Below are 22631 nucleotides of genomic sequence, written 5' to 3' on the forward strand. Positions count from 1 at the left end.
AAAAAACAAGTGATTGGATTTAAAACTTGAATGTAAAGTTACACTGAAAGATGCTAAAGAGACGAGCCACGAAATGAAAAGTCTTGCTGATAAAGTTTAGGCTTCTCTGGCCCTGACGTCGTCGCCACTGACATTTCAAGAACGAAGAAGTTTTACAAAACACTTTATGAAAAAATAAATTCTTTAAAAAATTGCTTCAGAAAAATAAGTGCAGTTTTATGGCCTTGCTGCCGGCGGCTGTTTAGTTCTTTAATTCTCTGGAATATTTCTCCTTGACTTTGTCTCCAGGAAACCTTTTCTCGTCTTTTAAACGCAGCCTTCAGTGATGCTGTTGTTGGGTGCAGCTTTTACCTGAATGGACTCACTGGGTTCTGTTTAGAGATTTTTTTTTTTGTAGCTTTTAAATCAACACTAAAATAATTGAATGTTGATCTCCTATTGATGATGACCCCACGAAACTTACACTTAGACTTTAATGATCCACAAGGGAAATTACTTGTCACAGTAGCTTAGTTGCACACAAAAGTAAACACTCTTAAAAACTACAGTAAAAAAATGAGATAAGATGAGATTTAAAATAAAATAAAAAATAAGTATTATCTATTCAGATAAAATGGAAAACAGTGTAGTCAAAATATGAACAGAATCAGCATTGTGAACAAATTTACAATTTACAGACATGTTTAGTCACGTGACTTTTCTTCTTTCAAATTTTTGTTGCTTTGATTCTAGCCACTCGCCATTAAAAAGAGGATGAAGACAATGTTTTGATGCTGCAGGGTTGTGGTTTATGTTTATAGCCGACATAAAATAAATAACTATAAAAACATTAGACTTGGCTGAAGCCTGATACCGATCGTTTTAAAAAAGCCTGGATCCAGACCTCCTGACTTCTTCACTGATAAATAATTTGTAACCTTGTCCCTCCCTGCTTCCCCTCAGCCTCCCATGCCGGTTAAAGGTCTGGACGGTCTGCTGCGGACTTCCCTGGACCTGGAGCTGGACCTGCAGGTGTCCCGGACGAGGAAGACCCGGCTGGCGCAGGAGCTTCGGGTCCTCCGGGAGCTGAAGTCGGAGCTGGAGAAGGCGAGGCAGCAGGGCCAGAGGGAGCTGCCCGTGTGGGTTCAAGAAGACGAGCGCTTCCGTCTTCTCCTCAGGCAGGCTGAGAAACAGGTGACTTCAGCCGTCCAGTCAGTCCTGCAGGGGGGTGGTGCCCCGCATCGATTATCTAAACATTTTATCATGGTTGTTAAACTTTCAGACTCGAGAGGAGCAGCTGCAGGAGAAGCGGGTGGAGAAGATGATGAGGGCCGCGGCCAAGGACGTCCACAAGATCCGAGGCCAGAGCCGCAAAGAAGTCCCCGAGGTCCAGACCTTCAGGTACAAACTGCTAGTACTGTCAAAGGGGATTAACTCCGCCTGCTTCTTAGCTTCGTGTAAACCAACATTATTTACAGTTTTACGCAAAATAAAAGCGATATTTCTGAAATTTTGGTAAATTACGCTATGTACGTGTTTCCATTAAAAGACGTTTTGCAAATCAGCTGTAACTCTGGTCACTTGAGACTGGAAGGAGAAAGCTGGATTTCAAGTGAACTGGTCACATGACCTCCTGTGTCATCTCCGGTGACGGGAAAATGTCAACAAAAAAAAGTGTTTCCGTTGTCCTTTTGTGATAAACTCTTATATCTATTTGTCTGAAAAACCACCTCATAAGAGCATCAAAGTGTTTTAGTGACATTTGAGAGTTATTTTGAAATGTAGGTGTTTCCATGACCAGTTTTTTATTGTGATATTTAGGTTGTGCGCATTTCTAGGGGTAATGGGAAGGCAGCAAGAGACTCCAAGGAGTTCCTGGTCCCATTCAGGAAATAGTCAGGTCTTCTGAAAATGTTAATTATGAGTTTGGTCTTTTTTTTGTCTGGTCCGGCAAACCTATAAACAAAAAATACAATAAAAAAAACAAGGTAAATCAAGGTAAAATCAACACAAAGTTCTGATCTGATTGGCCAATCTGAGCCAAACCTGACTGGTCCACAACAATGTCAATCAAAAATATTTAAACTGCTTTTTCAACAGAGCAAAAAAAAAATCTAAGTTGCCGTTTGCTTGTGCATAAGTAGTCTTTGTCATGCGTTCAGTTCTTTTCCCAGTCTCGGCTAGTCCTGTCACTTAGATCATATGCCTTCAACACGAGGTCTGTGACCCCTAGGGGGTCCCCACAGGTACTGCAGGAGGGTCACAAATACTTGGGTTAATTAGACATTTTTATTTTTTTTTTTAATTTTCCCCCACAAATTTAAATTTCTTTAAATACACATGAACATGAATCCAACATATTTTGGTAAAGGGATAAGGGATAGTTAAATATTGAATGCAAAATAATAATGTATATCTATAAACAGCACTAGCCTGAGTTAAATATGGAACACATATAGTAGGTAGGGGGTCCCTACTTAATCTCTCCATCAGTTTGGTCCGTGACCAATAAAAACGTTGAAGACTCGTGCCTTAGATATAAACTTAATCTTCCAAACTCTTCCTTCAAGCTGACTCTGTGTTCTGTTTCCAGAGAGAAGATGGCGTTCTTCACACGAGCAAAGTCCTGCATCCCAGACCTGCCGGCCGACGACGTGTAGAGAAGCATTTCAAAGTATTTTCCCTCCCGAGTCTGATCCTGCTGTTCACAAACTAATGAAACGAACATTTGGCGGTGTTATGAAGAATTTAAAAACGTAATAATAACAGTAATAATAAAAAGAAGAAGAAGAAGATTGAAAACAGGAGCTCGGCATTTCTAATGTGGATAGACTTTGTAAATTAGTGGTAGTACTGCTAGAGCTTTTTTTTTTTATTGTTCTCATCATTATTATTATTGTTTCACTTTCATCCACTCTTCTGTTTCTGTTACTAACTGGATGTTTATAGACTCGTAGTTGTTTAAAATCATTCCATCACAAAATCCTACCGCCACGCGAAAGACTCGTACTAAAACAACACTAAATATCTTAATTGATCGCACAAGATAAATAAATGAAAAATGGTACTAAGAAGAATTTAAGCTCAAGATTAAGCAAAAATTAATGTCAACACTTAAAAGGTATTTAACGGTGACGTACAGTACATGTAAAGTGTTTATTTTTTTTAAAGGAAGGTTTTGAAAATTTTATACACAAACAAGCACAGATGGTGTTTTCTTTTTTTTTTCTTTTCTTTTTCTTTTTTTTTTATTTATACATTAGTGAAACTCTTCCGTAGGCGTCAGTATGGATCTGAGAGCTGCTCATTTTTAACCAACGACAAGTTATAATCCTTAAATGTTTTAAAGGAGGGGGCGTTTCAAATCATTTCACATATAATCAACTTAATTAAAGTGGTAGAAGTTGTTATTTATTTTCTTTTTGTTAAGTTTTAAATCAGACTTTTCGGTAACACACCGAGAGAAAAAACATGAACTAATCAAATCTCGTAGACATGACGTGAACGCAAAGTGCCCTTCAACTACACACCAGAATCTGGCATCTTATAACAATTACAACATTAAAACTGGAAGATTTAGATAGAAAACAAAGCATTAAACATGTAATGAAAAGGGGGAAAAAGAAGTCTTAATTTAAATTGTCCCCTTAAATTGTGTCACCAAAACTACCCACGCTGAAAACTTTAAGGATTATAACTTTTGTTGTCTTTAACTTAAACATCACCAGATGTTTTTTTTTTCTTTTCTAATGTCGATTAAAACTCAGCTCACGCAACACTACACAACAATTTTTCTTTTATTTTAATCGGCGAGTTCTCTTTGTCTAAAATGAAACCGTATCTCTGAACCACTTAAACACAAACACGCATTCAACAAAGTGTAGAAACAGCACTAACTCTCACTAACACTCAGGTAGTTGATCGGATAGTCTGCACTTTAAGAGGTAAAAGTTAAAAAAAAAAAGAAACAAGGAAAAAAAAAACTTTACATGGGTTTTTGGAAAGTAGAAGAAAAAAGAGAAAGAATCCAGAAGCCTTTGCCTCATGCTGGAATGATTATTGATTGTTAAAGCACACAATGATTGTTAAAAAACACACACACACACAAGAAGTGAAGATCAAATGTATTTTTTGACAACTGTGAACTGTGTACTGATTGTATGATTCATATACTGGCAGTCGGCCAATAGGAAAACTACATTTGGTTGTTGTAAATTCTTTTTTTTTTTTTTTTTATGGTTTTAATGTTGGACTTTTCCCACCTTCACTCTGTAACTGGACGTTTTAAAACCATATCCTCTTATAACTGGACGTTCTGCGGCTAAAATTCAGTAAATAGTCAAGTTAGCTTGATGCCCCAGCAATTCCCACAATATATAGTTTTATTAGCAATTGTTTAAATTTTTGGTTCTGCCACCCACAATGTTGGTGTTAATTGTTTTTTTTGTTTTTTTGTTATCACGTTTCTAGTTTGTGACTAGCCAGTGAACATAAAAGGTGCTTTACGGAGCTAAAGATCCACGTGGTGGAGACCTACCATGGAGCTAAAAGAGAGTTACTACCTTATAGAGGGAAAAAAATGAGTTCTTGCTGGGCCACCAAGCTAATTGTGGATATTTTAGGTACTTTGTGTCCATTCCCGAATGTAGCTGACAAAACTGAGCTGCTGCTGCTGCTGCTGCTGCTGTCGTCATTCCAGATATTTCCTTTCTCCGTTTGTAGCTAAACAGTAGTTTGTCAGTTTCTTTCTTCTTTTTTTTTTTCACTTGTGTCGTAAATTGAGTTGACCAGGAAGTAGATTATTATTATTATTTTTATTTTTTTTTTTTGCCTGTTTTTTTCTTGGTAGCCGTCTCCACTTCCTGTTTTCTGCTGCGTAAAGTAAAGATAGTCACACCATGTCAGGTAGCGTTAGGACTATTTTGCACAAGCGTCCTCTAAGAATAATAAATGTCACACTAATACATAATCGCTAACGTTATCCCTTATCTGTGGTTGACGGGAGTCGGATGCTGCGAGGCGACGTTCACACTGCAGGAGCTGAATTTTTGATTCAGATTTTCCGCTCAGAAGCAGCTTGATGTGTCTCCGGTACCGGTCTGAACACTGTACGAAACATTGAAACCAAAGATTTAACACCTGATGCTCTTGCTCCAACATGTAAGACGCTGCAAATTTTTCCGCTCGAGTGTTTTCTTAGTTTGACTTGTCCCCTTGTTTAGGTAATTATAGGTTGCGACAGACCTTGGATATGTTGTTGAGTCAGTGGATTTATGGCCAATACTTTGACCTGCCAAGTTGGCTGTATTTATTTTATGTTTATGGGATTCTCTTTGTCCAAACAAACCAAGTAGCAACAAAGACAACAGCACCTGTTGGGTTTCTTAAAAACGTTTCATCCAAGTCGTCACATCTAAGAGACTGGTTCTGACTCAAATGTCTTCAAGAAACTCAACAGTTCCAGCTGCCTTTGTTCAACTTTTGGATAAACCATGACCTGGAGAACCTTCCCGGACGTATCCAGTTACCTTAGCTCTCTACAAACATAAGGAAACCTTAGTTGAACTAACGTAAACACATTTCACGGCAGTATTTTCTGTAGCTGCGATTTACAAATATTCCCCAACACCTCACATGGCCCAACAAGCTCGGCCAAAATCCCAACGTTGTACATAAAGCTAGACAAACCCTTCAGGACGTCACCTTATGACTTTGAAGCTCAGTGTAGCGTCTCTGGGCCGCTGCCATCTTGGCTAACTCTACCTAGCTCCCAGCTAATTCAAGAAGTAGTCAAAGGGGTGAAACTTAAAACGGCTACACCCTTTAATTCTGCAAGACTTTAATCTACAGAGAACTGAAACGGTTTAGGTCGATGGGGATTCACTCCCTTTCGGAGCCGGCCTCTAGTGGCCGTTAGAGGAACTTGTTTTTGCTGGATCCATTAGCCGTTTTCTGACGTAGCTGCATGTTCAGACTGAGGACGACATGTATTGTATTCAGATGCAGTGTGAACGCAGTTTGAACGAGTGTGGGGATTTAACAGCAGCAGGAACACTGTGAAATGAATGCAATCCTTTTGGAGTTACATGAGAGAGTGTGCCTTTAGAGAGCAACCTGTAAACTATTATCATCTTTATTTTATCTCATTTTACCCACAGTGTAAATCTCTTTTTCTCTCTTTTTCTTAAACGTCCGACCTTTACCACCATTATAATAGAGAAACCTTAAAATCTATCTATAAATCTGGATGAATGTAGTTATTTAAAAAACAAATGATTACTGTTCATCATGTAGATTAATTTTTTTTTATTATTATTTTTATTTTTTTCCTAATGAATCTGTTTGTATTACGACTGGGCGGCTACGAGAAAAAACATACAGCATGTATTTATTGCACTTTTGTGATTTGGGTGTGCTTTTATTTTTATTTTTTATTTGTCCTGTCTTGTCCCGAAAAGCTGTGAATTTTATTCTCAGACACTGTATACTGTCGACCAGAGTTGTAAATATTTCACCAGCACGAAAGAAAAAAATACGAACGATATGTTTTGTAGTTTCACAACAAATTAAAAAAAAAGTTCTTCTCTTCTACCTCTGTTTGTTTGTGTTTGACTCCATTGATGCCTTATTATAACTTTGAACCATGAAATAATTTTCAATACATGAAAGAATCACAAATACTTATTTTCACATTTGATTGCAATATATTACATATGCTGTATGTGGTGCTGTCAACCTGTAAGTGTCTCCCTCATTTAACACCAACGAAGAAGACGCAGATGACGTTTTCAATACCGGAAGTTTCCTAAAAAGAAGTTCCCAACTTCTTCCTCTGCTCAGTTTGTTTCATCAGCCACGCGATTCAACCTCCAGCCGACTGAAGAGTTTATCCGCTGTGGTTCAGGAGACATGGGAGACCTGGTGAAAGAGTACACAGCCCGGCTGCAACAGCAGGTCAGCCGTCGGTTCGTTTATATGCAGTAGCTAACGTTTGTTACACGGCTAAATGTGTGTTTGTTAGTACCGGTGACAGACTGTTAGCTGCGCTTTATTGCTGTGCCAAACTTGGTACACCAAATTGCTAATTTAAGGTTTTCCGCTATTATGAAAATAGCTACATGACATAAACAAAATAAATAATCTTATAAGTTGAACTGACTCTGCTGGTAAATTCGGTTAACACCAAACACCCATTATTTAAGTCGAAATCTTTTTTTTACATTTCACAAGCTAGCCGACTTTGCAGTGCGGTGACAGCACGTTGACGGGCTACGGCATATCTATTATACTTATATATTAATAAAAACCTTTGTGTTGTTCTTTATCGTTTAATTTCTTGCCCGAAATCTCAGAACATGTCATTATTATTTCCTATGTGAAATAGTGTGCCATTTTCTGTGTGATGTTCAGGAAATCCAAGAAATTATTAATTTGGGAGATATTTAAATGGAGTCTTGCGTGCGTGATTTTTCTCCAGAGAACAGATTTTGCTTTCTAACAATGATCTTGAGAAGGACATTCGATGTTTACACGAAAAATAAACAATGGTTTCCATCACTTAAGGCTTCAACTGTTTTTTTTTTTATTTGTTTGTTTGTTTTGATTGAATTAAATGCCTTCTTCTCAGTTAGTTGATCATTATTTTCCTATAAAAAATATCCAAGGCCAAATGATTGATCTGTTGGATGTTTTAGTATAAAACATAGGAATAACATTCAAATATGTTTGATTTACTAACATACATGTCAAGGAACAGAAAAACATCTTCACACAAGGCGCAAAAACTCCCAAGAATTACCAAAACGATTCATCAGTTAAAGTTAAAGCTTGCACGAATGTCAGAAAACATTTCCAGTCGGTAATTTGAACCTTTGTTCACACCATAAACCGATAATGTAGGAACCACTTTCAGTTTCATTATTTATCAACCTTGTAACAACACTATGGCCTTCATCAACTTCCATGGCTTAATGTTGAATAAACTAACATTGATTTATCTCCCTAGTCTCGTAAATACATTTGTGTAACTGTTAATCAAACGGTTTTACCACAAAAACTGATAAATAAATTTAGTTATAAGTCTGTTTTTACCCTTTATTAAGACACAGTAACAGTTAATCATTTATTCATCCAACACAAATATGAGTTGCCTCTAAGTGGTTGTGTGTTGAAGTAGGTTTGTTACGACAGAAGTTTACTACAAGGCTCTTTGCTTCGTCCTCTGTTAAAGAAAAACAAAATGTATTTTACAGGAGCAGGAGATCCAACGTCTTTCTGCAGAAGTGGAGAGTCTAAAAGATCCCGAGAACCAGAGTCTGTCGCCACGACTGGATGAGCTGCGGGAGGAAAACGCCAAACTGAAGTATCGACTCAACATCCTGAAGAGGGTGAGCGATGACACTTGTCACATGGTGGGAGTTAAATGCGGTTGCTGAAAGGAATTAACATCAGATAACTAAAATGAGTTTGACGTCCCTGCTCTAGATCACTGAACATTTTAACAACATGGTTCTAGAAGATCGGACGTGTGTTTTTGGAAAATTTTGCTCGGCTTCTATGTGTTTTCCATCCTTGAAAAAATAAATACAGCGATAATTAATCACAACCAGTTACTTTCGTTGACAATCAGGGAGGTTTCCTTACTGGTTTTCTTTTTTGTTGTCTTTATCGTCTTTAGTTGTAGAGCGACGTCCTGTTTTTGGTTATATCACATTTGTTGTCTTTTAACATTTATTAATCCCTTCACGTGACGACTGCTTTGAACAGTTTCACATGAGTTTACGCTACAAAAACACTGAAATTGTCATTTTAAGAAGCTGAGACCAGACTAGAAAAACAAAAGCCCCTTTAAGCAGATGTGAGGAAATAGTAAAAAATAATTTTCGGTTGTGTTGCATGAAAAATGAACGTATTTAACATGGACTAAAAAGTCATTATGAAATATGAAAATGAAGAAGTGACATTAACTGACATTACGCTGGTGCACGGCCCCCGACATTCACACCACTTCTGTTTTCGGCCTTTTTAAATCGAAGCTGAAGACCTGCTTTTGTAAGACCGGTGTTTAATTCCAACTAGGGCAGTCTTGTGTTTAGTTGTATTCTCTCAGTCTTATCTTATCTTTTATCTTATCTTTTCTGTACCCTGCAGCACTGTAGCACTTCCCAACTGTGTCACGTTTTTATGTTTTTATGAATTGTTTTTATGTGTTTTTGACTTTGATGTGACGCACTTTGGGTTCCTTTTGGTTATTGTAAAGGGTTATACACATAAAATTTGATTTGGTCTTATTTGGTAACGTGCCAAAAAGTGTGATCTGGAATGTATTTTTTGAATGAAATAATTTCAAACTAGCGTTTTGAGTTTTCATAAGTCATCTCAGGCTTAACATGCCCACCCCGGAGGTCTCCGTGAGGCGAGTGTATGAAACAGCCATTCTCCACTTAACAATCCACTCCATTACACATTTAGAATAATAAATGTGTAATGAAGTGGATAAAAATGAGTTTAATTTCATCCATCCTCCACTCAATATTCAGCTGAAATACATTGGTCCTCATCATGTTTCATTATAATAAGCTAGAATGAGACTTCCAAAGCGGGAAAAAAAACTATATTTTTATATCAGTGTTTTCATTATCAACGTAATTTGACGGCGTCTCCTCGCCTGCTTCGTCTCGTACCATCACTGTGAACGCTCGCTTGTTTCCTCAGAGCCTCGAGGAAGAGTCGACTCAGTGCAGCAAAGCCATGGTGAACATCAACAAGCGGCTCCAGGAGATTTTTGGCCAGGCCATCCGGGCGTCCTGCCCCGAGCTGGACAACCCTCCGCTGGCCGTCACCCCCAACCAGCAGGCCAAGTTTGGAGACTACCAGTGTAACAGCGCCATGGCCATGTCCCAGGTTAGACTGCAGCTCCCGTCTCAAAAACAGCCCTTTCTCCCAGGCTCCGTTCAGAACCTTGAATTAACATCCAACCCTACTGGCCCAGTCACATCAGTCCATTTCAAAATATTGCGTCTCCGCATGTGTCCCCAGCCAGAACTTGGGAGGTGATCTCAGCTTCTCGCTCTGTGTTTCAGTAGATTTCGCTGTATCTGAGACTCAAAAAGCAGGTTGAACGACTTGGAGAGATGATTTTGGAGCAAGCTGTGGTTAAGATGTAGTTCTTATTAGGTTAGTTAACATCTACAAGGACAGAATTTTTTTATTTTGTGGTACTTAAAGTGATCATTTATAATAGCAATTGTGTATGTGTATTCTGGATTAGTTAAACTCCTCTTCTGCATAATAACCTGGTTTAGTAGGTGGTCTTTAATGTGACCCAGGACTCATTGTGTGTGATCCAGAAAACCTCCACATCTGGACTGAACACTTAGAGTTTAGATTCTCCAAGTTGGATGTCAATGCGAGGTCTGATCAGGCCGCAGGCTGAGACAAAAGTATCAGATAATTTCATGGCTTCTCACCAAACTGGCTGTTTTGTCGCAGATGCTGAAAGCCAAAGGGCTCAAAGTCAACCCGAGAGAAATCGCAGAGAAGATAATCCAAAACCTTCCGGACAACGATCTCGTTCTGAAAACTGAAATCGCAGGACCAGGTAGAGGCCACAGGCTTTTATTATTCGTTGTTTGGATCCGTGTTTGCCGTTTGCTCGTACTCCTGAAGTCAATGATTGATTAGGATTCATAAAAGTTAAAGATCAACTAATTGGCACTCGTTTAGTTTTGCTTTTGTCTTGTAAATATTTACATGCGATTCAGTCTTGATGTCACAGTTTTAATGTTTTTTTTTCTTTCAGGGTTCATCAACATCCACCTCAAGAAGACTTTTGTGTCTAAACTATTGAGCAACCTGTTGATCAACGGAGTGCAGCCCCCACCTCTGGCGTCCAAGAAGAAGGTTTGTCCGCATGATATTTTTAGCTTTAGCTTCACTCCCAGCACCCTCGTTGCTTTGGCGATATTTTAGTAATATTTGTCTTATTGCTGATGTTTTGTTTGTGTTGTTCAGGTGGTGATCGACTTCTCATCACCTAATATTGCCAAAGAGATGCATGTGGGTCACCTGCGCTCCACCATCATTGGGGACAGCATGTGTCGACTCTTTGAGTTTCTGGGCTACGACGTCCTCAGGTCAGTTAACCGCACGGCGCTAAGCTAGGCTAATGGCGCTGGTCTCGTCATACGCTGAAATTAAAACGTTTAAGACAAATTTCAAACAGCATTTAGACGTTGAGCGATTTCCTTACATTGTATTAGCATGCTAGCTGGCTAGATTGAGACTTCACAGATAATGCTAATATGATTCTAGGCCGTCCTGCTATTAGCATTCAAACATCTGTTAACGCAAAGACCAGTTGGGTTTTCACTGAAGTGGTTACAGATGGGTTATGGGTTATTATTTGATAAATGTTTGCCAAAAAAGACTCCTCTGACACACGAAACTGTTTCATTTTTCACAGGCTGAACCACGTGGGAGACTGGGGCACTCAGTTTGGGATGCTGATCGCCCACTTGCAGGATAAATTTCCTGACTACCTGACCGTCTCTCCTCCCATCAGTGACCTGCAGGCCTTCTACAAAGTCAGTTTATTGTCCTTCTGTCTCCATCTTTTACCCGCTACAAAACACCCGTCGTCTTTTTCTCCAGACTTGTCATCCGTTTGTCTTTCCACGTCCGTCAGGAGTCCAAAAAGCGCTTCGACGAGGAGGAGGAGTTTAAGAAACGAGCGTACCAGTGTGTTGTCAGACTGCAGAGCAAAGAACCGGATTTCATCAAAGGCTGGAACCTCATCTGCGACGTTTCCAGGAGCGGTGAGTTTCCTGTTGAACCACCGGGACTTGACTCCTGAAAACAAACGTGAAGCTAATTAGCAGCTCTTTGTTAGACTTCGGACTCAACGTCTGACAGAATCTGATCTCGTAGCTCAGTTCCATACCTGGTCCTTTTGTCTCCATCTAGTGGGCTAATGTGGTCACTACAAATAAAACGCAGTACAGCCTTCTTGGACTGAACAAGACCTTTGCAAAGATATGTAACATGAAATCCATATGAGGACGTATTTGTATAGATTCTGTAGCGTGCACAGTGGTTGAATTTGCTGATTTATAGACTGAATAACATGTCCTAAGGTTGGATTGTGTGAACATTGTCTCCTGTAGTGGGAATCAGTCTTATTCTGTTGCCAGATTTCCTTTCAAGAGATAAAAACCTTGTATTTGTCACTCTTCGGTTAATTTAGTTCTACAGTGGAGACTATGAATTTCCTCACTTTTGACGTGTGGATAAGGACGTTTTTAGTAAATATAATAACACGTAGACGTATTCAAATGGACGAGTCGTCGTAGCCAAAACAAATGAGCGTTACCAAGGCAACCAGAGCCTAGACATCCGCTACAAATGAGGTGGTTGACGAGGCTTCCAGTGTTTGTCCATGAGGTTAAATTAGTTGTCGGAGATTTACGTATAATAATATAAAAAATGTTTGTTTGCGTGTTTCAGAGTTTCAGAAGATTTACGACTGTCTGGACATCGAGATCATTGAGAGAGGAGAGTCGTTCTACCAGGACATGATGACGGCGGTGGTGAAGGAGTTTGAGGAGAGAGGTCGGAGTGGAAAACCTTTTCTCTGAGCTTTAATTCAACTTTAGAAATGAAATGCTTATCGATGCATTTCTCTAACTTAAACACAATCATATTTCAAGTTTCTGTTTCGTCACTAATGTTACTGAAAGCTTCATTCAAAAGTTGCCTTGTATACTGTCAAATTGTAAAGTGCAGTTACCCGTTTTATCCACCAGGGGGTGACATTGCCTCATTAATGTCTCCTGTCAAATACTGCCCCACTCCCTTTTTTTTTTGTTTAATGTAACCACATAACTCCTATATAACGCCCATCTTTCTTTCCCTCTTCTCTCTCTGACGTCAGGCTTCATGCAGCTGGACGAAGGTCGTAAGATCGTCTTTGCTCCGGGTCAGTCCGTCCCTCTCACCGTCGTCAAGTCGGACGGCGGCTACACCTACGACACGTCGGACCTCGCCGCTCTGCGTCAGCGCATCTTCGACGAGAAAGCCGACATCATCATCTACGTCACGGACAGCGGACAGGTAGAGAGAGAGAGAGAATAGAGAGAATACAGGAAGTTCATCAAACTCTGATCAGCTGCTTGGAAGGAGAGAGGGAGAAGGAGGTGACAGAAGAGAGGAGCTGAAGGAGTAGAGAGAAAAAAAGAGAGAGTACAAGGTGATAGTGATAGGAGGAGAAGGATGATGAGGAGGAAAAGGAGAAAGAGGAAAAGGATGAGGGTGAGGAGGAAAAAGAGGAGGAGGATGAGGAGGAAAAAGACAGGAGAATGGGGAAAGGAGGAGCAGGAGAAAATTGGGCAGTAGAAGAAGACACAAGAGGATGAGGAGAAGAAGGATGAGCAGGTGAAAGAGGGCAGGAGAGGATGAGAGAAACTGACAATAGAAAAAAGGAAAGGGATGAAGAGGTTAAAGGGGAAGGAGATGAGGAGGAGAAGGAGGCAATAAGAGGAGGAGTAGAAGAAGACTGTTAGTGTTTAGTCCTGAACTGAATGAGTCATAGAAGACGTGTCCACATTGAGTCCGTCTTGGTTTCAACCACGGTTTGTTTTTCTAGCTCCATGTTTCTTCTGCTGATGTTTCCTCCCACGTGGAGCAAACTCTCTCAGAGACGAGTTTGTTTATTCCAGTCCTCCTTTGCTCTCTTCTTCAGGCGAGTCACTTCCAGCTGGTGTTTGCTGCGGCTCAGATGATCGGCTGGTACGATCCCCAGGTGACCCGGGTGGAGCACGCCGGCTTTGGGGTGGTGCTGGGAGAAGACAAGTGAGTCACATGTTTATCTATTTAGTCCTGAGATTAAATTATCAGTTGGAGTCAGGACGTTTAAAGATGGCGTCTCCTTCTCATCATCCTCATCTTTTGGCTTCTTCTCCACTTCCTGCTTTTACTCTTCTTCTTCTTCTTCTTCTTCTTCTTCTTCTTCTTCTGTGTTTTTGCGGATGCCCTCCTGTAACCAGCCGTCTGTTTAATTGTTTCCTGCTCAGGAAGAAGTTTAAGACTCGTTCCGGAGACACGGTGAGACTGATGGACCTGCTGGACGAGGGACTGAAGAGATGCATGGACAAACTGAAGGAGAAGGAGAGAGACAAGGTGAGAGGGAAAGAAAACATGGCCGCCTTTTTTTTTTCCATCCTCCTCATATTCTCCTCCCTCTTTCCCACCCTTCATCTCTTTCTCCTCCATCTTGCACATAAAGTTCTGTGTCCTCCTCCCCTTCTTCTTCATCCTCCTTTTGTTAGCACCGTCTGCTTCTTCTTCTTCTCTTTCTTTATCTTCTACCTCTTCCTCCTACTTCTTATTATTCCTGTTCATCCTTCTTCTTCTTTTTCTTTACCTCCTTGTTCATCATCCTACTTCTTCTTCTTCTTCTTGCTCATTTTCTTATTATTCTTCCTCCTCTACTTTAACTTCCTTTAACAAAAAAAAAATGACTAAAACCACAGTTTTCACAACTTTCTTCCCACTTTTTAAGGACAAGCCTGCGGTGGATATTTATCGTTTCATTTTGTGTTTCTCATTTCTCAATATCTGGTCAAACCTCCAGCATACGGTGCTTTATGATGATTTCATATCAGAGTATTTTGAGTCAAACGTTTAATCTTCGATAAGCAGTAAGAGGTCGGGGGCGAGCAGCTCATTATTCCTGCCCTGCGCTCAGATAATTTTTTACAGTAGCTGTTAATCCTTCTCACTAGTCGTCCGGACGTTTTCCTCCTCCTCGTTCGTGAAATCGTTCTTTTCCTCATGTTTTTGTTTATTTTCTTCCTATAGCTTTTCTACCTGTGCATCTGCCTTTGTCTCAAAAACAAGAGCAAGAAGTGTTTTCAGCCGAGCAGTTAATGTGTCTAGTTTGTCTCTGTGGGTCACAGCAACTTCACACTGCAGAGATTTAGTGGAGAGGAAAAAAAAAAGGAGACTTATGGAAATTAGCCCCCTGCAACGGCAATTTGCAAGAGGAATCTCTGCCACGGATACCCGTCGTCTGACCTAATTGCCTGCAGATTCATTTGCGCACACTCATTTTACACAGGAAGCTAATTTTCTGTGTTTATTTTCAGACAGACTGGAAGCTGACGTTAAAAATGATTCATTTGAAACTCGCTTTTAACTGCAGGGCCCCTCGGTGTATGTTGTTTCCCCCCCACACTTCTACCAAAAGACCAGAAAGTTAAAGTTTGAGACACATTTAATGTCCTTTAAATGACAGGAAACAGGCCTATGGTCACGACCGTTACATCTGATTTGGTTTGAGATATTTCAGTTTCAAAACAATTTTACTCAATTTAATGTCGTCGCTGGTTCCAGAGGTTTGTGATATTTCAACAAACTTTTCCCTCTAGTTTATTTCGTCTTTCATGAGTCTCGTCTTTTGTCATATGTTTAACATCCAGCCTGCTTTTAAGTCTGACTTCTTTTTGAAATAAATAAATTTAATTAAATAAGAAGAATTTTATGAACCAATATTGGATCTTTCAAATTAGCCTTAATAATAATAATAATAATAATAATAATAATAATAATAATAATAATAATAACAGCAGCTCTCGTGCTGGAGACCACTTTACCTACGATTCCCTTCTCATGTAGACATGTAGCTCTGTGGGTTTGGTCTTGGTTTTGAAGACAACATGATTGGGAGGGACAATTCAAACTTCTGGGCCTGTGATTAGATTTGGTCATAAACAAAAATATTAAAGAGTTGGTGGGATTCGTCATTTCTTTTCTGGACCAAATCTGTGGCCTGACCAGTGACGCACCACATCTCCAAAAACATCTCTGAAGGTTTCATCCAAGTCTTCATCTCCTAAACACGGGTTAGGAGTTAAAAGGTTTCTCCTTTGAGCTTTTTGGTTTAACCCCCATCCTGGATGACTAAGGACCTTCACAGACATGGAGCTCAAGATGTTTTTAATTATTTTCACTTGGTTGTGAATGTCTATTGGCCACGAACTTCTTGAACCTGAAGATGTTTGTTTTCTCTGATATTAAACTCAGAAAATCATCTTTCAGTAATGTTCTTTAAACATCAGAGCTTTGACGAGTTGCGTTTCCTTAGGCCGAACAGCTTTTAAAATGACGAGTTCTCCTGCGGCTCAGGTTGGTTTCTTTCTGCCCGGATTCTGTGTACGAGCCCTTTCTCCATCCTGAGGCCATCATTAGACGTGTTCTCTTCTTTTCACCCAGCAAAACTGTTGTTTGCACCTTCTGGTGTTGTATCTGAGAGTTGGACTTGCGAGGGAGCAACCCCTGGTTGAATAATATCTGGAGGTGCAGTGTAAACAGAAACTGACTTCCAGTTGAACTGCAGTGATTTTAATTCGGAGAAGGTTGGAGGAACCGGTGCCAACATGGTTTCCCTGCAGGCCTCTCTGGCCCAGTGCTCTGTTCTCCGTCTGGGTCGATGCCCATGACTACCATCTGCTAACCCAGCTTTATTATAACTATCCTCGGCCCTGAACCTCAGCTAACGCTGCTGCTTCTTTACCTTTTCGTTTTGTCCTTCTTCTTCTGATGTCCTTATTTTTCTGTTTATTTTTTTGTGTGTCCAATACTTTTATTTCCTGTTATGTTCTGGTCTTTCCTGCCCTGTCGTGTTCCTGCCCCGTCCTGTTCAGTCGCACGCTTCCTGTCCTCTTCCATTTCATCCTGTCCCGTTTTTAGATGAATTATCTTTGATATTTGACCCGTAATCTGGTTGTCTTCATTGTTTTTTTGGGACCGCGTTAGAGATTTTCCTGGGCACCATAGAAACCTTGAAAGCCACAGGGCAAACTTTACGCCAGTATAATACAGTGAGTTGTCAAATTTGATCTAAGATTGAAGATTTGTCCTTGAGTGAGTCACTGCTCTGCTTCCAGTTTTTATTGTTTTCTGTAAGCGCTGTCTCTGTTTTCCTGCAACTGTTTATTCCAAATGTTTTACATAACCGTGGATAGGAAAAACTCTATGCACTCCTGATAATACATCAAGTTTTTGAGGGATTTATTTTAAAAATAGCAACTTATGCAAATGTATCGCTTGGGCGAGGCCAATAAAAACACATCCAAGGCATTAGAGAGACCACGAAATACAGTAAAGACGATGTCAAGAAGAGGACATCACAACTACAATACTGATGCACAGGCAAAGCATGTGTCAGCATTCGTCTGTAAAAAGTTTCTCTCCGTGTTTCAGAGGGGTAAAGGGGCTAGCTTCCATGATGCTGTTGGTGTAGCCTGGCAGTATGAACAACTTCCTGGCCTGCAGTTTAGTTGTGCTGCTGAAATCTGGTCCGTTTGAAGCTTGAATAATAGTAACTTTTACTAAAATCTCTAGATTCTGTTGGTTTATCTTTGACGAAGCATTAATCTAGAGCAGGAGTCTTCAACGTTTTTCAGGCCAAGGACACAAACTGATGGAGAGATTAAGTAGTGACCCCCGACCTACTACTACTACTACTTATTATTATCATTTTACATTCAGTATTAAGTTATCCCTCATCCCTTTACCAAAATATGTTGGATTCATGTTAATGTGCATTTAAAGAAATCAAAATTTGTGGGGGAAAATTGAAAATGTATAAAAAATGTCTAATCAACCAAAGATTTTGCGACCGCTCTGCAGGACCCCCTGTTGAAGACCTGCGATCTAGATTAATACAGTCAAGTTTCTTTCCAATTTCCAGGTCCAGGTTCTGATCTTAAGCAAACAAAAGTTCCTCCCTTGCAGATTCTTAAGAGCTTTAGTTGTGTTCCTTGTTCGCTCCTAGATGTGACTGGATGTGTTCCAGTGCATAGAGCTGTCAGAGTTAATGTAGTGTGGAGAAGGTAGCTCGTACCTTGTGTTCTCTACTCCAGAAATGTTCTGGTCACCCAACGCTGCCATGAACTCCCTAACCCTCTCTGGGAGTATTGTCTAATTAACGTCATCTCCAGGAAACTTTTCTTTTGAACGCATCGTCGTTGTTCAGGTGCAGCCTTTGCCTGAGTGGACATGTAGCTGTTGGTAGTATTTAATGTTCGCTTTCTTCATTTTAAACATGCCTCAAATGGCCCAATTACCAATTTGGAGGTGCCTAATTAATACTGATCCTTGGTAAATAATTACTACACTTGTTCTGTTTGGATTAAAGTCTGTTTTCTTGCTTGACTGGGTTTTCACGTATAATTTTCCATTTTTTCGGTCCTGTCTGGCCACAAGCAAAAACTTATCAGCCTAATAAAGTTTTTCCATCCATCTGTCCATCTCTTCATATTCCATTTCCTCGTCTATGAAGTAGGCGAAGCTGCGCCACAAGTGAAACTTTCTGTCACGATTTGTTAATTCTCGTCGCCTCTTCACTCTGACAGACAACTGCAGCTTTTTAGTTTCCCAATCAAAGCATTATCATAAAATCTTATTCCTAATCCTCCTCTTTACTCCCCGTGGTATCAAACACATCTAATATAGGTTCAAGGGAAGGCTATGACTTAATAAGTTCGTTTAATCTATGCCTGAGGTTAGAAAATTAAATTCATTATTTAAATTAAATAACAGGTAGGAAGCAGAAGTGGTGCCTTCAGTAATTACAAGCTGATTAAAAAAAAAAAAAAACGACAGTTTTGAAGCCGAGCGTTGGCTGAGAAAGGCGACGATTTGAAATCTTTAATGAATAAAACTTAATCTCTGTGCAGGTCCTGACTCCAGAGGAGCTCACCAAGGCCCAGAGGTCGGTGGCTTTCGGCTGCGTCAAGTACGCCGACCTCTCCCACAACCGAATCAACGACTACGTCTTCTCCTTCGACAAGATGCTGGACGACAGAGGCAACACGGCGGCGTACCTCCTCTACGCCTTCACCCGCATCAGGTGATGCCTCACTTTCATAAAGCCGAACTTTTAAGAACATGGAAACGGCACGCGCCTTCCTCCGTTGTCACAGGTCCAACTCTATATCAGTGGAATTGATTTATAGCCACAGACACTTCAGAGGTGGTAGCGTTTATAAAGTGACTCCCCTCAAACTGACTGAGTTTTCTGTCGGCCTCAGCTGTAATTTGAATTGATGCTGCTTCGCTCTCGGAATAGCATTTTGATTTTAGAGATGGTTCTTAAAATGTTCTTTTTGATCACATTGGAAATCAAACGTATTGATCCGAGCGACGAGGGAGGAGCCGCTTTCAGTCAATAGAGGAGTAACTGGTGGTTCTTCAAGAGCCAGAGGAGAACGAGAGAAAGGCAGAGGCTCTGAACTTCCAGCCACAAGATCGAGGCGTTGCACTGCGTCTACATGTACAGCATGTTTTTAACTGGATGCATCATTGTAATCAGAGATTAACTAAATAAATTGATGTGTTAATACTGAACGGACCCTTTAACGTTGTCTTGGTCTCCGCCGTTGACCCTCCCATAGGTCCATAGCTCGTCTGGCCAACATTGACGAGGAGACTCTGAAGAAAGCGGCGGAGACCACCGAGGTGCTCCTGGACCACGAGAAGGAGTGGAAACTGGGGAAGTGCATCCTGCGCTTCCCGGAGATTCTGCAGAAGATCCTGGACGACCTGCTGCTCCACACGCTGTGCGACTACCTGTACGAGCTGGCCACCACCTTCACAGAGTTCTACGACAGCTGCTACTGCGTGGAGAAGGACAGACAGACGGGTGAGCTACGGTGGCTACATAGAGCTACACGCTGAACAGGAAGCACTGCACACAATTATTAAACCGAGTGTTTTGATAAATTCTCAGGTCCTGGCAACGTCTTCCAATTAATCTTTGGGATCTTGAAGCTTTCTAAAAAATGTAGACCTATTAAACATTTACATCCAGAGTTCTCCTGATGATGGATTCTTTTGTAGGACTTCTAGGTCAAAAGAGAAAACAAAAGAGCAAAGGCTCCTCAGAGTCTTCCTCTCGATGGGAGTCCAATTAACAGGGAGTCTCACTCTGAGAGGGTTTTTACTAAAAGCCGTGCGCCGGTCGCCCTCCACTTGTTCTTCTAAGCATTTTATCCCCGCGGTGCTGGAGTGCTAACACTTCAGACTTAGAGTTGTTTAATTATGCTAATTCGGAGTTAGCGCTGTGGCAGGAGCTCCAGCTGGAGGTGATTATTTGATGTTATTTTTCTATAAAGTATATGCACACGACGTGCACAAAAGTGTGACTTCACCTCCTTATGTTCAAGTGGGAAAAATAAAAGAACGTCCAACCAAACACGAGACTTGTTTGGCCAATTTCCGGCAAATATTGCCTGGATTTCTAGTTAAATTATTTAATATTATCACAATTAATGCTAATAAATTACAGTTAGTATTTCACCAGTTATCATTGTAAATCTGTAGTGTTTTGAGATTTAAGCTAGCGGACTGATGTGATGTACATTATATTATGCTAATATTTAGCATTTCAGTTTCAGAACAGTTTGTGACGGGACACCTCCAAAATGAATTCTCTCAGCTTAACTATAGTTTTCACGCTAACAAAGAATGCTAATGCTATAGGTTTTCTTGACAGGTTCTTTTAATGTATTTTTCATGCTTTGTTCGTCTCCAGGTGAGGTGATAAAGGTGAACATGTGGAGGATGCTGCTCTGTGAAGCCACGGCGGCCATCATGGCCAAATGCTTCGACATCCTGGGCATCAACCCCGTCCACAGGATGTGATGTCACAGCCCGCCACTCCGCCTCCATCCCTTTTTTCGCCTGCGTCACAGTTCAGCTGAATCCGGAATAACCCACAGAGAGGGAAGATGAAGAAAAGTCTCTCCGACTCAAAACAAAACTCACTGGACTTTTACGAGTTATGTAATGATCTTTTTTATTAAAGAACCATTATGAAACCAAAACCCAGTTTGCTGTCGACGACTTCCTGATTGTTTATTGATTGACTCCTGCGAAGAAGCCGTTTCAGCTGACATTAGTCTAGAGATGAAATACGGCCTCATGGTTCAGTCTGATACGTTTCTATACAAAGACTGAATATGAAGGAATGTAATTTATATATGAATATAAAATGCATATGGTTTGATGCGCGCACCCGTTCAGAGAATACAGGGTGTTGATAAATCTGTGTGGAATAGATAAATCTATGAGTCAGTAAAAGTACGTTTTGCACAAAACACTTCCATTAAAAATGACGTGTGTCGCTGCTCGTTAAGACCCCGTTTACACCCTGTGTGAACACATGAACTCTCTGGATAATGATTTCACATCCTCTGGACTTTGCCCTGACACAAAGGTCACTAACAAGTATTTATTGTGTTGAACCTCCTGGCTGGTGTTTAGGGGTTTTTTTTCCTGGGGTGGATTCATTTTCGAACGCACTTATTCATCCGCCCTCTGCTTCCTCATTTTTACCTGAGCTGCTCTTTAGGTAGAAACAAACTTCCCCCGCGGGGTAAGTGGGCTTTGTTTGCAGTGAAACCAAAGAACGAGTCAAACAAAACCTTTTGATGAAGTTAATTATACATCACAAACTCTCCGAGGCGTTCTGAAGTTGTTGCGTGTACCCTCGTACACGTGCATTTCCAGGGATATGAAAGTTGTATGAGTTGCTCAGTAATTGTTAAAAAGAATGTGACCCATCTATTAGACTTTCTGAAGTATCTACCCCTCTTCCTCTTCCTCTTCTTCTTCTTCTTCTTCTTCTTCTTGAATGTCCCAGGACTTTAGAGCTGCTACCGGTACGTTCTCAGGCAGTAATTCTTGCCGCAGCTTCCTGAAAGATGCATTAAGCTTCTTTCTTCTTCTTCTTCTTATTTAATATTTTATTATTATTATTGAGCTGCTGTTGAATGGATGCTGTCAGAGACAGTCAGTCTAACCCTAACCCGCCTCAGGAACACCGATCTAAATATAGCATTGTTACGTCTTAAAGGTTCACTTGTGAAGTTGTCGACTCACGGTTTGTACAATTTTTATATTTTCCCCTATTTAATATTTTTATATTAACTACAGTTCAAACTAACCGTCTTTTTAGCATCTATTGGCTCGTGGTTTGGGTTTTATAGCAACATTTTGCATTTGCTGGGCGCACACAGATCCTTGCACTCCTAAATTTTTGTAATATGAATAATTTTGAGCCCAGACCGGAAAATCTTAAGATCCGCAATTTGTCAATTTGAGAGAAGCTCTTAAACCTCATTATGAAATTTCGAGATTCATTTTTCTTTTTCTTTTATGAATGCAGCATGCTTCGATACATCAGCAGGTAAAGTGTTCCCTCCTGGCGTTTTCCTGTCAATGTTTTATTGTGCAACTGATTAAATGTGGAAAAATGCGTAAAAATCCTCTTTTTCGAACGCTCAGTGGTTGTGTTGGAGGAAAAAATAAAAGGCCTTTACTTTTGGCCTTAGAAGGCGCAAGCTGAAATGTGTAGGTGCTTTTTTAATTATTCCAACCCTTTAAATTAAAGGCCTTTTACTTTCAAACCCACTTGGGTGTCTGGATATTTTTCTGCATGAATTTTCCATTTTCCTTCAGTCTTTGTTCCTTTTACTAGTGAACCATCGGTTTGAGGGACACCAGCAGCGCTCGGACGTTTTTTTTGCAATACATTTTACTTATTTGCATTTAAATAACTGGTTATATTCAATATCGAAGTGCTTGTAAAT

At 40.3% G+C, this 22631-nt stretch overlaps 2 protein-coding genes across 2 annotated transcripts in view; both read left to right on the forward strand.

Annotated features, from left to right (window-relative positions):
- Positions 1–6570, forward strand: part of wwc1 (WW and C2 domain containing 1) — a 35364-nt gene extending 28794 nt beyond the window's left edge. Inside the window, exons 20-22 of the mRNA XM_047607329.1 lie at positions 943–1173; positions 1262–1380; positions 2573–6570. Of these exons, the coding sequence (XP_047463285.1) occupies positions 943–1173; positions 1262–1380; positions 2573–2639 (417 nt within the window). The 3' untranslated portion in view covers positions 2640–6570. The remainder of the gene's footprint in view (positions 1–942; positions 1174–1261; positions 1381–2572) is intronic.
- Positions 6571–6769: 199 nt separating this feature from the next.
- rars1 (arginyl-tRNA synthetase 1) lies at positions 6770–20864 on the forward strand. The gene is made up of 15 exons (XM_047607331.1): positions 6770–6933; positions 8232–8366; positions 9694–9882; positions 10471–10579; positions 10781–10881; positions 10993–11114; positions 11444–11564; positions 11666–11795; positions 12484–12588; positions 12911–13089; positions 13718–13827; positions 14049–14154; positions 18717–18889; positions 19434–19681; positions 20573–20864. Exons 1-15 carry the CDS (start codon positions 6889–6891, stop codon positions 20680–20682), a joined length of 1983 nt encoding a protein of 660 aa, XP_047463287.1. The 5' UTR covers positions 6770–6888; the 3' UTR covers positions 20683–20864.
- The last annotated feature ends 1767 nt before the right edge of the window (positions 20865–22631 follow it).

The sequence above is a fragment of the Mugil cephalus genome, chromosome 15 (genome assembly GCF_022458985.1).
Source record: "Mugil cephalus isolate CIBA_MC_2020 chromosome 15, CIBA_Mcephalus_1.1, whole genome shotgun sequence".
NCBI classification, from domain to species: Eukaryota; Metazoa; Chordata; class Actinopteri; order Mugiliformes; family Mugilidae; genus Mugil; species Mugil cephalus.

Bases quoted from the DNA above. Each gene is read 5' to 3' on its own strand.
- rars1 (XM_047607331.1), top strand. From the start codon at position 6,889: ATGGGAGACCTGGTGAAAGAGTACACAGCCCGGCTGCAACAGCAG. The intron at 12,589-12,910 runs GTCGGAGTGGAA...CTCTGACGTCAG, and splicing joins GAAGGAGTTTGAGGAGAGAG to GCTTCATGCAGCTGGACGAA. The intron at 14,155-18,716 runs GTGAGAGGGAAA...ATCTCTGTGCAG, and splicing joins AGGAGAAGGAGAGAGACAAG to GTCCTGACTCCAGAGGAGCT.